This window comes from Centropristis striata, chromosome 18, assembly GCF_030273125.1.
Source record: "Centropristis striata isolate RG_2023a ecotype Rhode Island chromosome 18, C.striata_1.0, whole genome shotgun sequence".
In the NCBI taxonomy this organism is placed as follows: Eukaryota; Metazoa; Chordata; class Actinopteri; order Perciformes; family Serranidae; genus Centropristis; species Centropristis striata.
In genome coordinates, this window is record NC_081534.1 from 18,480,074 (window position 1) to 18,497,447 (window position 17,374).

A 17,374-nucleotide genomic window follows, 5' to 3' on the forward strand; every position below is an offset into this window, starting at 1 on the left:
TCACAACAAAAGATAACAGCTGCATTCAAGAATTACTCAGAGCCTTTATACTTCCCAATGACCATGTGTGTCAGTTACTCACCCTGTGTAACCTTGAGTTCTTGAAGAAAACATTGTTTTTCTCGCATGCCTGCAGGGTGATGCAAGACTCCAAAAACAGGGAAAAATCCTTGATGAATTGAAGGAAATGGAGGCTGCGTTTCACAACAGCAAAACTATATAAAAACATCTGCTTACGGGCTAAATTGACATATTATACCATGTATAAGCGAAGGGGGAAGCAGGGAATGTAAAGCACGAAAAGTTGATCTTAGGATGGTCAGGATTGGCGGTGGATGTGTCAAACAAAACTGGAATTTCAGCTGGAAGACTGGAGTTTGTGAAGCAACATCATGTAACGTTACGTGACTAACCTAACTACGTGACTTCTGGTCTTCCTGTGGTTTCTGTAACACCTTAACATCTGGCATTTATTGTACTTGCATAACGTTACCTAACCCTAGAGAAAAATTTTGTCAGCAAGTGATGAAGAAACTGGATTGAACACTTAGAGACCTGATCGGACACTTAGAGACTGGATCAGATATTAGAAACCGGATCACACTCTCAGAAAGCTGTTCAGACATTCAGAGAATCGAGCAGACACTTAGAGACCCGATCGGACACTTAGAAACTGGATTGAACACTTAGAGACCCGATCAGACACTTAGAAACTGGATAGAACACTTAGAGACCCGATCAGACACTTGGAGACCTGATCAGTCTCCCAGTAAGCCAATCAGACACCCAAGGACTAAATTGGACGCCTAAAGGTCGCTGTATCACCTCAACTTCTGGCATTTATTGTACTTGCATAACGTTACCTGACCCAAGAGAGAAAGTTTTGTCATTAAGTGATGAAGAAACTGGATTAAACACTTGGAGATCTGATCAGAAACTTTGAAACCGGATCAGACTCTCAGAGAGCCAATCAGACACCCAGGGACCAAATCGGACACCTAGAGACCGGATCAGACTCTATAGAGGTGTCACAATCTCTAGATCCACAATTTGATTAGACTCTCGATCTTTAAGTCACAAGGTCCGTATCAGAGACCTTCAGTCCACATCAGACAGCTGGAAATTTCATCAGCAAGTGGCCATTGAATGGGCTGATAACGACCTTCTCAGCCTGCCAGAAGGCGGCACGTTGTAGTAACTAATATGCTAAAAATGTCAATTCACTTCTTCTCATCTAATTTTTGGTGCATTTCTCAAAATGTCAAAGTATTCCTTTAGGTATTTAAAGTGTAAAATATACTGGAATCAGTCTTTGAAATATCAACCTGGTACTTTCCAACACTGGATTCAAGTATTTCCAGTTTTTGTTTAATTCAATAATAATTTAGATTTGGATTAGATGCGGCATCTTCACACAATTGCATGAAAAATGATATCTTCAGATCATATTTTTTTATTATTAAACCTTTATTTAACCAGGAAAGGTCCCATTCAGATTTAAAATCTCTTTTTCAAGGGAGTCCTGGCCATGACAGAACAGCAGCACAAACAAAGAAGTCAAAACAAAACAAGACACAAGACACACAGATAATGTTACAACACATTGTGGTCTATGACTCCAAAAAAGCTAAAAGTACAATACAAATCATGAAATCAACAACGTCAACTAAAACAACAACACCTGGATGAATCAATCTCTTGCTTTTTCAATGCGGATTTAAAATCATTCAGAAAGATCAGATCTTTGAGTTTTAAAACATGAGTTCAGAGATTATTTTATTTATTGTTGGATGTTAAACTAATAATCCACACTCTATATTACCACATATATTTAGTTAGGGGACTAACACAATCAAACTGTATTCTTCGATGATATTCTCTTCTTAACAGAGAATTTTTTCCACACTTCACTGTTTTCAGCAGAACAAACCTTTAGCGTCAGTGTGTGTGTGTGTGTGTGTGTGTTTTGTGCTCGGCTCATCATGTGACTGTTGCTCAGTTCACTTCAGTGTGGAGTGCACAAAGCCTGTCAGATGTGTATGTAAGGGGCTCTATGTTAACCAGACAATCAGACAAAGCTCACATTGAGCTGAATGTGTGTCCGTCCACGACACTTCACTGCCTGCTTCTTCACTGGAGGAGCCGAAAGCCACCATTGTCTTTTAATGTGCTGCACAACAAGCTCTAAAAGTTTGGAGGAAACGTTTTCCTAATTCACTCCACACTTTCCTGCGCTGCGTGTTTATCTAACTTTTTCTTCCAGGTATCCCCCTCCCCTCTGTTTCCAGTTGTTATGGTAGCTCAGAGAGGAATGTGTTCATGTATGTGGATTAATATTTGTTCAGGAGGTGTGGTGGCATGTTTGTTTGATTAAACTCTTTAGGTTTTTCATCTCAAGAATGTGAATTAGGAGTTCTTAAAACACAAAGGAGCTCACACTCGGGAACCTTTTTCTACACCCAAAACTGTACAGTACCACCTGTGATGATGATTATTATTCCAACAAGCTGAGCAGATTGTTAGAGCAGAGACAAAGACATAATGAGGCCTTTGAGCCTCGCTACAATGGTGACAACAGCTAAAATGATGATAATCTGCCCTCTAGTGGTGCAGCGTTTGAGTCCTGACACGCAACTTTCCATTCCAAAAATAAGATGTCAGAGGGGTTTCCACTGGGCAGTAGGGTTGTCAAAAGTATCGATACTCAAAAAAGTATCGATACAATACTCATTTTCAAAAGTATAGAGTATCTGAAGCTTGTAATCATAGTTGCAGTTTCTTTTTTGCACAACTGTTTTTATTATAAATATTTAACCTGTGTTTCTGTTCATTTTTACATGTTGCATTTTTCTTCTTAATGAGAATATTTCTCTTAAATTTTGGGGTCTTTGTTTTTATCCTTGTGGTATCGGAAATGGTATCGAGTATCGAATATTTTCCTGAGTATCGGTATCGAGTTGAACGTTTTAGTATCGTGACAACCCTACTGGGCACTGTCCTGGATGATGAGCTGGAATTTGATGCAAACATTGACGGTATACAGATGCATCTAAATAAATTAGAATATCTTAGAAAAGTTTATGTCAGTAATTCAATTTTAAAAAAATGGAAATAACACATTATATAGATCAATTACACACAGAATGAAACATTTCATGTCTTAATTTATTTAATTTCTAATTATATTTATTATGGCTTAAATTTAATGAAGACAAACAAGCAATGATGTCAGGACGTTATGCTTCTATAATCCTACTACATTTGACAGTGAGCGGTAATTGGGAACTGTGTTGTGTGCACTATTGCACTTGTGTGTAAGTTTTTTCTTTATACTACTGTCTGGAAATCAAATTGCCCCTCGGGGACATTAAAGTTTTACCTTAAATTTGAAAAAATTCCCAGGGCAAAAAAAAGACGTAATTTTTTAATATTCTTTACCAACATAGAAGCATTTAATATCGTTACCAAGCAACACAAAGCATATTTCTTTTAAATATATTTAATTACTTTTTAAAAAACGTACTTACTGTTTTACCACACTTACTATTATTACTTACCATTATGCATATAGTCAATTTACTACTCTCCGTTTTTTATCTCTATAGCTTTTATTACTTCTCATTATGTACAACCCTGAATCCAAAAATAATGTGACTCTGTCCATTTAGACCCTGTATATATCAGTTGGAACATAAAATATTTGTCTTTGTACAGTTTTCAATTAAATATGTCACAAAGAATTAGCAAATTATCGCATCCTGGTTGTACATATATTTACTACATTCCTTGCAATTACTTTCTATTGTATATTTTATTATGTTATATTTTATTTGTTTATAATTTTACTTTTTTTTTACACTGTTATGTTTAGATTCTCATGTTGTTTACACTTTCTTTCTTATTGATGTTATATAAGCCTTATTAAGTTATATATTTCCACTGCCCGTGACTGCTTCTCTTTAATTCCTGTGCATATCACAAATAAATAACTTGTTTATTTTAACAGCACCCTTCTAATACAGAGGTGTTTAACATTACCTGAAGAGCAGCATTAGAAGCAACACTTAAAAACATGAATAAATTGGAATTAAATCAATTAAAATGGAATTACGGGAATAAATAAATAAGATAAATTTAATAAGGACCAGAAATACTTTTATAGTACAGTAGTAAGTTGCAAAAACTAAATAAAGGAATTAAAGTGCGGAAGAGAAATTAATCAAATCTTCTCAATGTGACCTGACAGTGAAGAGTCATCCAGCTGTACTTTCAAAATTTAAGCTGGGACAGTGGCATGTTTAAAACCACCAGATACAGACACGGAGCCCTATTCAGTGTCTTCATTTTTTATATTAAATTAAAGTAAAAATTAAAGAATACAGATATCAATTAACTAGCTGGAGGGGTAAGGTTACCAGATGTATTAAAATGTATTTTCTTCTCCCTCAAATCATCAACTTACTTCAAAATAATACCAGCCTGTATCTTTTTTTTTTATTTTTTTATCCCACGATTTTTGTAACCCATTTTTTCCACCCAGTTTGTCCTATTTCATGATCCTGGGTGCTACCTCGTCCCTGTCGGTCTGTGGAGAGCCCTGAACTAGTCACATGCTTCCTCCGATACATGCGGAGTTAGCGGACCGCTTCTTGACACCTGACGGGGAGATTCCCCGGTGGGACGTAGCGCGTGGGAGGATCACGTTATTCCCACCGGTTCCTCTGCGCCCCATCAGGCGCCCCGACCGACCAGAGGGAGATCAATGCATGTTTTTGTGAGAGGTCCCTGTAAGGGGATCCTCGGGGGACACGGGAAGAACATGCAAACTCCACACAGAAAGGCCCTTTTGCCGACACCGACCAGCGATGCGGACACCGGAGACATGGAGCTGGGGACACGCCTCCAACGCCCACAGCGTCCTGGCGGGAATTGAACCCAGGACCTTCTAGCTGAGGCGAGAGCGCTACCAACTGTGCCACCGTGCCCCCCGGCACCATCTATCTTTAGTAATCCACAGCAGAGGAGGTTTTTAGATGCATATGTGTCTGTGAAGCCAAAGGCAGATTTCCACGTGATTGAACAATAAAGATGTCTGTTACAGAGCAGCATGATGCAGATTGTTGCTCACATTGGCATTGGTGGTGCTGCTCAAGGCCTTGTGACCAACCTGTGCTTCCCCTTGAGTCACACTGACTCACTGTCTAAATGCGACTTGTCATGATGACCGGAGATTATCATGTTTATGTGTCAGGGTCAGCTTCTGTGTACTGTATATGCAGTGGTGGAAAGTTACTAAGTACATTTACTCAAGTACTGTACTTAAGTACAATTTTAAGGTACTTGTACTTAACTTGAGTATTAACTTTATACTTCTACTCCACTTCATTTTGAGGCAAATATTGTACTTTTGACTCCTCTACATTTAGCTGACAGCTTTAGTTACTTTTCATGTCGAGGTTTAACATAAAATATCTGATCAATTAAAAGATGATTTGACTTTTTAAAATTAAATATTATAACAGTATATTAAGTAAATAAATGAGCTCTGTCTTTGCAAAAATAAAACACTGCTTACATAAAAGCATCAATACAAATAATGTAATATATTTAGAATATATAAAACAATCTAAGTTCTTCATAACGAGTACTTTTACTTTTGATACTTTAAGTACATTTTGATGTTGATACTTGTACTTTTACTTCAGTAAGTTTTGAAGGACTACTTACTTGTAGTGGAGTAAATTTGCAGTGTGGTATTAGTACTTTGACTGAAGTTAGGGATCTGAATACTTCTTCCACCACTGTGTATATGTTTAAAAAAGAACATAATTACAGTATAAAGTTGCGGTTCTGGCATATGAAACCACTTTTGATGCAGGAACAAAAAAATCAGTAACAAATTAAATATGATTTTAAACACTTTAATTTAAATCTCTCTTTTTAGCAGTTTAAAATCAATTGGAACCAGGTAGATATTAACTGACACAGTCAAATATCTGACAAAAAAGTGGCCTTCATGCTTTAAATTGGTATATTTCATAAACCAAAAACAAGTTTATTGCTTTTTAAATGTGCATTGACATGGATGAGACCACAATTTACAAAATGAACATCATGCATTTTTGAAGAAGTCTTTAAACTTGCGATTGAGACCATAAACTCATGAGGAAAATGTTTACCGAGTACTTCTAAGTGGCCCGGGTGCGATGAGTCGTCATTTTCTTTGGATTGAATCTTCTGGTTTAATTTCACCCCAACCACGTGCATCAGTGCTCCTTTTTTTTTTTCTTTTTCTTTTTACGTCTGATGACGCTCTCTCATCAACACGACACTGATGACTTATCTTCCGGTTGCGTCCTTGTTAGGGACGCATTAACATTTACACTAAAACAAAATATATGTTAGGGCTGGGCGATTATAGACCAAAAGTCATATCCCGATATATTTAGGCTGTATATCGATATACGATACATATCGATATTTTTATCGCAAAGTGAGAGCAAATGTTCAGTCAAAGTCAAATATGACATGTCACAAGTAATTTTATTGAAACCGTTTATTTAGGTGAACATTAATACTGTATAACAGGAGTACCTTTTTTCAAATCAAAGCTCCATAAAGTGCACATTTAAATAAAAAAATATCTGAAATGAAAGTAGCCTGTGAAATAAAATAGGCCAATCTTCTTCTGAAATAAATATGTTTATATGAGAAAAAATAAGGAACATTACAAAATAACTAAATATGATAAACCCTAGTAAGGGCAGCATTTATATATCAAGAGAGAAAAAATTTGAACTATATCGATATATATGGTCTAATTCCATATCACATTTAAAAATATATAGATATATCTTTTATATCGATACACTGTAAAAAAGGATAAGCAATAGCTAGTCAATAAAATTGAGGCAACAGATTGCACGCAATATTATTAATTAGATCTAACTACGTTACAAGTTGAGTTAATAACTTAACAGGAAGTGCCTGTCAATTAAAAACAGACTAATTCTATTGTGTTGGATTCATTCAAAATTCTCTTGATTTAGAATTACATACACATAAAGATTATATTTAATATGATCAAAGTATGTAGATTATATCTTAAACATTTTTATATTAAAGTTACTTAAACAACTGCCTCAAAATCAAGGACGCATTTATATTTAATACATTTTATCAAATATATTAAATGAAATTAAATGACTACAGAATAATTAATTACAGTGTATATCGCCCAGCCCTAGTATTTCCATTGTTCAATACAACAGTCTTATTGACAAATGACCTATTCTGTTGTTCAGCCTAAGGACGTGTTGTTTTGTAAATAACCACTGAGTGAACCCAGTACAGCAGCTCCACCCGTCTGTTGATCTATTGAGACAACAACAACCTGCTGTGACCCGGACAGGACGCACACAGCACCGGGCTGTTGACACACAGGTGTCTCTCCAGCATCACAGCAGACCTGCCCTCACAGACACACATCACACAGAGCCTGCGGCCGCTCTCTCTGTGAGGTTAACACGAGGGAATCACTTTAGAGGATTAACACTGTCATCTGTTTGGATTAGAGGCAGAGCTTACCTTCCCATCTGTCTCCTTCAGGATGAGGTGGACACTCTGCCACTACATGCTCTCACCCAGGTCTGCGTATTCATTTATTCAGATTATAAAAACGTGACGATACGCCCCTTAACGGGATTCTGGCACTCTTTGTGAGTGCATCTTTACTCTTATTTACTCCACGTAATCTACGTCAACATGCCCTGAGCTACAGAGTGCGACTCTGGCTCTGAGGTGAGGAAAGTCAGTGATGTAATAAAGGGTAAACCCAGGGGTGACAGAAACATTACAACTCTTGACTCTCTCTCTTAAAAATGTTATTTAAGCAAATTAATATGAAACTATAATCAGGGAATGTACTTAAAGTATGCAGAACAATGTATTCTGTGACTATTCAATTATAATGTTTTATTTTTGTTTAATCATTAGATAATTAAATAATGTAAAACCTAAATACTACTGTTGGTTAAGGGTGAGCTCATGTGTAGAACTGCAAATTGTTTTTATTTTTAATGTAGATGAATCTGCTTTATTCATACCATATTAAATCGATTGATTGAAAATATTAAGTAAATGTCAACACCAAAGTAACACATTTATTTAAATTTTATTTAATTCTATTTCATTTTATTTAATTTTATTCATTTTTTGTCTGGTGTCTAATAGTCAAATCATCAACGTTTAAAAAATAAATTAAAATGTTATTAATATGATTCGAATGAAAAACAGCATTTGTGAGCCTGGAACCATTTTAGCATGAAAAATAATTTTTAAAAAAAAGTATATATAAAAAATATACTTTTTCATGTGGCTTTTGCACCAATTTTGCACCACTCTACAAATGTACCCAGAGAGCTCCTTTATCAAACATAAAACGTTATTGAATAATATTTAACATTGGTATACCTTATACAAATGATACATTCTATTCTATTCTATTCTATAAATGATAATGGAGAAAAAAAAAGAAAAAAAAAGCTAAATAAACATCATTACTGTCCAGTGTCAGTCAATTGCCGACTATTAAAAAAAAAGAAAATGAAAAGTGTAGCAAGGGAAGGTTTTCTGCAAGAACACAAAAGAGCAATAGAAGCTCTTCACACTGCTTTCTGTTTATTCTGCTGGATGTTGGTGTGTCTGCGCTGACTTAATAGAGTTCATAGTTCACCCAGCGTTTTATTCAGCCTGAGGAGGATGAGGAGGAGGATGAGGAGGAGGAGGAGGAGGAGGAGGATGGTGTAGTTGTGGTGGTGGAAGTGTGACGGGGATTTCAAGGTTACTGTGAAATTGTGCAGAAAAAAAAGGCGTCTGAGGTTAGCTGCTGCTTACACCTACACACCAAATCAGCCAACAAACCTTGAAACCCACCTACACAACGACTGCACATCCAATCTGGAATCTCTTTGCTGCATCTCCATCACACACTAACATTTCCTCCTGTAATTAGCACTTTTCCTCCTGTAATTCATGCACGCCTGCTCTGGCCCGTGTGCAGCTCATTATCTGCAGGAAGTTAATTTGCACAGGATGACCTGGTGCAGATGTTGAGCTCACAGCGCTCTGACCCTATCCTCGCAGCAACACCCTTTGATTTATATCCCTCTTTCCATCTCGCCGCTCAGCCCACTGTGTCCTCTTTATCTGCCTCTTCATCGCTCTCCAGTTCCCTTTCAGCTGATGGAGCTTATTGTGGACAAATAGGCTTAGGAGCATCACTATGGCAACATCGAATCGTAAAAAGCTACATAAGCACTTCATCAGGGGCCGTGATCCAATGGCTCCCGTCGGAGATGGTGCCCCCAACCTCCTGCAACAAGTAAAGGCAGGCCAGAGAGGCTCATGGGAGGAGGGAGGGGAGAGACGAGAGAGAGAGAGAGAGGAGGAGATAATACTGTGGGACTGAGGGAGGACGAGAGAATCCATTTCTCTTCTCTATCTCTCTCTCTGCTTCTCAGTCAGCCGCTCTCTTCAACAGCCGTCTGCCCGATGTCTGAGGACTTTTGTTTTTCTGTTTTGCAGTGATTTTGTTCCTTGTGGAGTCCAAGAAAAACTTCAGAAGAAGAAGAAGAAGAAAAGGAACACAAGGTAAGAAAACTGTTTATTGTCAATCCTGGACTGCCTGGTGTCTCAACACCTCCAGAAGCTTCTAGCTGTCAGAAGTACAGGCAGCAGCGTGAACATGAGCAATGTAAAAGTGTCATTATATGCTATACACTATTTATAGGGATATTTTTTTGGAAAAGAAAGAAAGTTCAAACAGGCTGAAAATGTATTTTTCTCTTTTTGCAACCAATTTTACTCAAGTCATGGGAAATAAGTAAAATGTAAATCTGCCGATTGAGTTGTATTGATTTGATTTTAATTTCATGTTTTATTCTTATAATGTATAATTTACATTATGTTTTTGTATAAATATAATTTATTTTATTTAGCTATTTAAAATATATATTTTTTATTGATTTGATTTTGTGATTTATTTATTTTTATTTCTTTGATATTGTGTGTGTGTGTGTATGTATGTATATATATATATATATATATATATATATATATATATACACACACACACAAAATGTTACATCAAAATGTATCAGAAGTAAAAAAAAAAAAAAGAAAGGGGTCAGTGGGCTATACGTAATCAGTGTGAGATGGAGGGATTGAAGATGTGTTACTTCTGGTAAATAAATATAGAAATCTGCTACATTTTGATCTCATTCAAATATATATATATATATTTGATGTATTTTATTTATCTATTTTCTTAAAAAGACATTTTTATTGATCTGATTTTGTGATTTATTTCTTTTACAATAAGTTTGAATATAAATATAATGTATTTTATTTAAGCTATTTTATTAAAGCTATTTTTTTTAAATGTATAACATACACTATACATCTATATATCTATAGGTATAAATGTATAAATATAAACATAATAAATTACCAGCGACACTCAAATCGGACCCACCTTTGTGATAAAAGCACCGTTACTTATCATAGATTTTGAATGAGATCAGAATGTAGCAGATTTTTATATTTATTAACCAGAAGTGACACATTTTCAATACCTCCATCTCACACCGTTTTATAATACATTTAGGCCACTGACCCTTTCTTTCTTTTGATTTTTTACTTCTGATACATTTTGATGTTACATTTTTGTTTCTGTGTCCTTAAAAGGATCAAAAACCAGCTGGTCTCCCCGACATTAAAGTAACAAGCTAATGGACAGTTGCTGCTCTTGCATATAAACACAGTAACTGTTTAAGGCTGTTTTGGCTGCATGTTGAAGTTTTAGCAGCTCAGTGACTGTTGGCAGAAGTTAAGTGAGGTAATCTCACTCTGTTGCTCTGTTGTGAAAGCTTCTCTCTGCACATGTTGATAATCTCACCTACTGAACAGCAGCAACAGCATTAAGCATTTGGTTTCTCTCTTTATTCGAACATGTTAAAAACAACAAATATTTACAGTAATAATTAAAAAAGACAATCAACATAAAATAAAAACAAAATGAGCAGGAATATCACTACCATTTTCTGCAGAAATTTAGCAAAATCACAATAAACTCAATAATACAATAAGCCCAAATAAACATTTCGACAAGGAGTGGAGGCCACTTCTTCCTTTGAATTAAGTCCAACCCCCATTTTTCTCTATGATATTTCGTACCCTTTAACCATACATTGTCCATTTTCCCTCCTCAGTGTTTTCCATACACTTCAGAAAATGCTAAAATATTCAAAACTAAACAGAAAAAACAACCTACAATATAAGCCCCTCATACTCATCCAGTCCCTCTCTCTGCTTATCTGCCTCATATCCCCTCAATGTGTTATATTAATACTTTAAAATAAAGTGTTATTCATTGTTTTACATGATTTCAGTTCCTCGCTGCAGTTGCTTCTTTGACTGATAGATTTTACAGCAGCTGTGCTTTGGAGCACAACCTCAGCAGCAAACGGAGACAGAATAAAATAAAATAGAATTACAGAATAAAGAAATGACCTACAGATGTGTGACGCTGCACCTAAAAAAATAACATGCACTGCTGATGAGAAATCCAGTGTAAACACTGACACACTTCTGAGGAGATCATACTGAAGGCTTCAACTAATTATAACCTCCAGAATCAATTAACATTCGTATTATTTCTATTTCTATTGTGTTCTTATCACAGCGTCCTAAAGCTCAGGGCTTAATTCCTCAAATTGCGAAATGCAGTTTACAGCTGCAGCTGATGATTATTTTCATTGTTTATTAATCTGCTGATATTTTTTCCTTAACTGATGAATAAATTGTGGAAAAATTCCTATTGCAACCTCCTATGTCTCAAGGAGACATCTTGAAATGTCTTGTTTTGTTCGACCAACAGTGAAAAAAGCCAAAATATTCAGTCTACAATCAAATGTGGCTTTCTATTATATGTTATAATTTTCTGTTTCATCAACTAATTGTTTCAGATCTACTATCGCAACAGACAGAGAAAAGCCTCACATCTTTACATTTAAGAAGCAAGAAATCTGAAGTTTTTTGCATTTTTCTTTTCTTTTTGATTATTGAAATTGCATACTGCCCTACAAAGCCTGTAGTAACTACATTTTTGGTCAAAATTGAGTTATAAATAAAAATGAACCCCTTGATGTTTGTTTAATCTTGTGACAAAGTTTAGATTTCAATGCTTTATTTCAGAGAAATAATTATATAAAGAAACACAAAATCCAACTCAAAACCAAGCAGTCTGCCATGGTCTGCTTTGGATATATATACTAATTTAAACATAAAAAATAAAATAAATTATAAGTTTATTTGAAAGGGAAATTTATCTAGATAGTGATGAAAAAAAGTGAGATAAAATTATATTATATTAAAATATAACATTACTCATTAATATTAAGTCTAAAATATGCACATCTTTGAATAGAGTTGTTAAACACTTTTGAATACACCTAAAACAAAATCAATTTGAAAATGTTTATTGACTAAAAACAAAATATAAAAGCTGAAAGAAGACAACAACATTGTTGTTACTCCACTCTGTTTTTGCATTACTATTTGAACCTTTTACAGCAATGCAGTAACTATGTTTTTGCAGTCAAAGGTCAAATAAATCGTCATGATTTTTTAGCATAAATATTACATCATCAACACATGTAGAAATAAGTGTTGTATCACTTCACTACATATAACCCATTTGACTGGCCAGTTAAAACACGTTAAAACACTTTACGCAAAAGATAAAACTAAGAAAAACTGCTTTAGTTACTGCAGTTAGGCTTAGTAGGGCAGTACATCGATGAATCATTTCAGCACTAATCATAGTTGTCACATCTTCACACACTTTTCCTCTGAATGAATGACTCACAACAGCTTCACCGGTCGTCTCTTCTTCTGTTGTGTTTGTCTGCTTTCATCACAAAAAGCAAACAACAGGCTGCATAGTGAATTGAATTAATTGAACAGAGCCTCTGTGAGAGCAGATATGACACCTGCAGAACAAAGAGCTGGAGGATCAGGGGAGATGTTGTCTTCTGGGAATCTGCCCAGATGTTGAATCACCGTCCAGATGTGGCAATCCTAATGATGCCAAATGATACAAACACTGCCTCTTCTCTATGTGACAAAAAAGAAAAGAAAGATATAAACTAAAAAGGACAAAATGTTTTCTCAACAGTTTTTCATTTATAAATTCAATTTAATTTTCGAACCGAAAAAACAACAACAACAACGTAGGCTAGATGCATATACATACACATGCTCACATACACACTGTTATACATATGTACATATAAACATATAGACATTTACACACATACAGTATATATAACCCTATACATATACACACATACTGTATATATAACCCTATACATTTACACACATACAGTATATATAACCCTATACATATACACACATACAGTATATATAACCCTATACATATACACACATACAGTATATATAACTCTATACATATACACACATACAGTATATATAACCCTATACATATACACACATACAGTATATATAACCCTATACATATACACACATACAATATATAAAACCCTATACATATACACACATACGGTATATATAACCCTATACATATACATGCATCTGCCCCATCTAAGTAATGAGATAAATATAAGAACCAGTCGACTTAATATTCAATACGCATTTCCTTTTATCATTTTGGTCTGAAAAAATAATAAAAAATACTTCTATCTAGGCCTATCCCCTGGTACTCTACACTTCAAATAAGATAGTTTCTCTATCTACAGACACTTAATGTTAAATAAATAAATAACTAAATACATTAAAATTAAATGTTCATTATAGCAGCAACAGGTGCAACTCTGTAATATTTTTCTTCATTCGTTCCACATTTCAAGCTCTGCATAGTACAAAGATTTCAATTACTGTACAACCTTTAAAAAAAGTTTCATTGTCAACTCATTATTTTGAATAAAAGTAGCAAATCTCATTCTGCAGGCCTTCAGGAAAAAAAAAAAATCTTCTTTTATGCTCCTGCCACACACAGCCTTGAAGTAAATGAATCTGAGCAAACATTTTGACAGCTTGGCAGTGTGTTTGTGTGAATTTGTTTAATTTGAGGTCTCTCTCTCATCAGGGGGGCTGTGAAGAAGGACCATGGCCTCCTGGTTCAGCTGGAATGAGCCGTACTACCAGAGCCCCCGGCGGGACCCGGCCGACGTGGTCACCGACACCCTGATGCTGGAGTTCAGCTGGCAGCTGAAGGAGGCGGAGAGGCAGCAGAGGGAGCGGGAGAACGAGTACCGGCGCCTCAAGACCGGAGTGGACTACAGCTGGCTGGCCAACACGCCTCGGCCCACGTACAGCATCAGCACCGGGGAGAGGCTCGGCCTGGAGGACCTCTGCTCCAAGGTGCCGCCGCCCTGCTGCGGCGTGGTCATTCTCAAGTAAGTAACACAAAACTGAGCACGTATTTGTGACTAGGGTTGTCACTATACTAAAATTTTCAGCTCGATACCGATACTCAAGAAAATATTTGATACTCGATATCATTTTCGATACCACAAGGATAAAAACAAAGACCCCAAAATTTAACAGAAATATTTTTATTAACAAGAAAAATGCAACATGTAAAAATTAACAGAACATAATATTTTCTCTTAGGTTATTAAGTTTACTGATATACTGTATGTTTTATGTGGTAATTATGTTTGATGTTTGTTTGTGTCTAGTTTTAGTTTTAATGTTATTTAATGTGTTAAAGTTCTTATTTCTTATTGTTTTATTTATTTAGGTTGGTTTTGTGATTTGGTTGTTGTTCTTTTTCTTTCTTTTTTTTCTTTTTTACTGTGTTTGTCCATTGGTGACTTATGTTGTGTTTTGTTTAAATTAATAATAAAAAAATTAAAATTAACAGAACCACAGGTTAAATATTTATAATAAAAAACAGTTGCGCAAAAAGAAACTGCAACTATGATAACAAGCTTCAGATACTCGATACTTTTGAAAATGAGTATCGTATCTGGATACAATGTTTGAGTATCGATACTTTTTTGAGTATCGATACTTTTGACAGCTCTATTCGTGACAGATTCAGGCCACCGCAGCCGACAGAACAACTTTTTTTTACTTCTGTTGGATATACAGTCATGGAAAAAATGATTAGACCACCCTTGTTTTCTTCAGTTTCTTGTTCATTTTAATGCCTGGTACACCTAAAGGTGCATTTGTTTGGACAAATATAATGATAAAAAAAATAGCTGATAAGAGTTTAATTTAATAGATACTGTATCTGATATCTAGACATTTTCCATGGTTTTATTGATAATGATTTTGGTTATTATCAAGATTATCAGTGATTGTAACACAAAACTAGTGATTGTGACACAATGATGTGTTTTGTTACCATAATTAGTCAGGAGCAAATATGGTTTAACCCTAAAAAAAAATGTAACAAAAGGTTTCTCAGTGGTTTACAGTAGTATCAGATGTACTTAAAAACATACTAAAAGTTTACCAAGTTTTGACTTCAAGAAACGCCACATTTTCAAAATTGCCAGGTCTTTAAAATGACCATTACTCCTTTTAGTCAGGTGGCTGAGCTAAATAATGGGGACACGTCGGAACCTAAGCACCAAATTTTTCCCAAATGCTCTCTATCACCGTAACTTTAAATTTTTGATGGGAGACACTTCATCAAGATTGTGGATCGGAGATGGCTGCCATATAATATCTATGAGAACCATTACATCTTTCAAGCCACTCAGAAGGTCAAAATCTACATTCTCTCGGTCAAGGAATCATTTAAAGCTATTGAGAATATCACTAGATGATAATTTGATCCAATAGATATGTTCATTTTGCCATGTATTTACATAATTTCCAACTCATTAATATAGGCCATATACAGTACATATATTCTGAAAAATTAATAACATGCATAACTTTAATTGAACTTTATTAGCTTCACTCGTATTATTTATTACATTTACAACCACAAAGATCTGAGCAGTTTCAGTGAGCCTTCCTGCATGAGCACCTTCACCACAGACACTTTACTATTTCCCTTCAGTAACTGCATATTTCTCCTTTCTCATATGGCTTTGCCTAGTGTTGGTGACTTCCTGCCCATCTTGAAAATGACACCTTTCTAGTGGTCAGATTTTAGTAAACTATTAGTATGTTATTAAGGACATCTAATTCTACAAAAAGCAGCTGAGAAACCTTTTGTTAGAATTTTTGTTAGGGTTAGGTGTTTTTTTTTTCCATAAATGCACCTGCCCGAATAACAATTGCTTCTTCTGCATCTTCTGACCTTCTGACCACAGAAAGCAGTTCAATATCTGGGTTTTTAACTTTATTTGTCCCCTGGCTGTAGCTTGATGAGTATTACAGGATATTACATACATTTTTGACCATAAAAGGGCACTCTTAAGGACAATAATCTCTCTTCATTTCACACTTAGAAAGAGAAAATGCGAGAAAATAAATGTACATTTAGCAGACGCTTTTATCCAAAGCGACTTACAGGAAAAGCAAGAAAAAAATAAGCATTTATTGGAGGAAATATGAGGTTCAGACACCAGCAACAGTCCAAAGATCAGATGTGTGACTTCTCTGTCGTCCCTCACATAAATCGATAGTTCTTTGGTGTCTTCTTCTTTTAATCTGCACCAGAGACGTCCCGAGCTGTTTGGAGCATCTGTTCACAGAAAGCTGCTGATGTCTCAGGTGTCTTGTTAGAGGTTGACAGTTTTTTGGGAAACTAACTGCTGGTGTTAATGCGCGTGAGCAGGGAGGTGCTAAATGCTGAGTGGAAGTCACTCACACATTCACAGCCACAACAGGGACCCACTGCAGCGTGTTTGTGTGAATTTAATTAACGGCACAGAGGAGGAGTCCTCAGCTGAAGTGTAATTAACCGACTGAGGGACAGCTGGGTTTTCCCAAATGTGAGCCTGTCCTAAAGATCTGCCACCAACACTATCCACTTCCACAAAGTGCACATAAAATTATAATAACTATTTTATTTCATAATTACCTATTCCTTAATTGAATCTATTTATTGTACCTTTTTTATGTATTAATTCTATATACTTTGTTCTTATTATCCTATTTTATCTTATTTCCGCTCCTTTTTTATTTATTTTTTAATTATTATTATTTATTTATTTTATTTGTGTGTGTATATATATTTATATAAATATATATTTTTTTAATTTATTTATATATAAAAAATATATCGATATATATATTTTTAAATGTAATATGGAATTAGACCATATCACATATATCGAAATAGTTACATTTTTTTCTTTCTTTA

The 17,374-nt window shown here is 35.2% G+C and overlaps 1 protein-coding gene across 2 annotated transcripts in view; it reads left to right on the plus strand.

The window, feature by feature from the left end:
- Positions 1–17,374, plus strand: part of rd3 (retinal degeneration 3, GUCY2D regulator) — a 41,986-nt gene that overhangs the window by 20,250 nt on the left and 4,362 nt on the right. The window contains exons 2-3 of one of the 2 annotated variants that reach the window (XM_059356655.1): positions 9,586–9,651; positions 14,189–14,498. In XM_059356655.1, the coding sequence (XP_059212638.1) occupies positions 14,209–14,498 (290 nt within the window). In that variant the 5' untranslated portion in view covers positions 9,586–9,651; positions 14,189–14,208. Of the gene's footprint in view, positions 1–9,501; positions 9,652–14,188; positions 14,499–17,374 lie in introns of those variants that run through there. The other variant, XM_059356654.1, reaches the window with a different exon arrangement.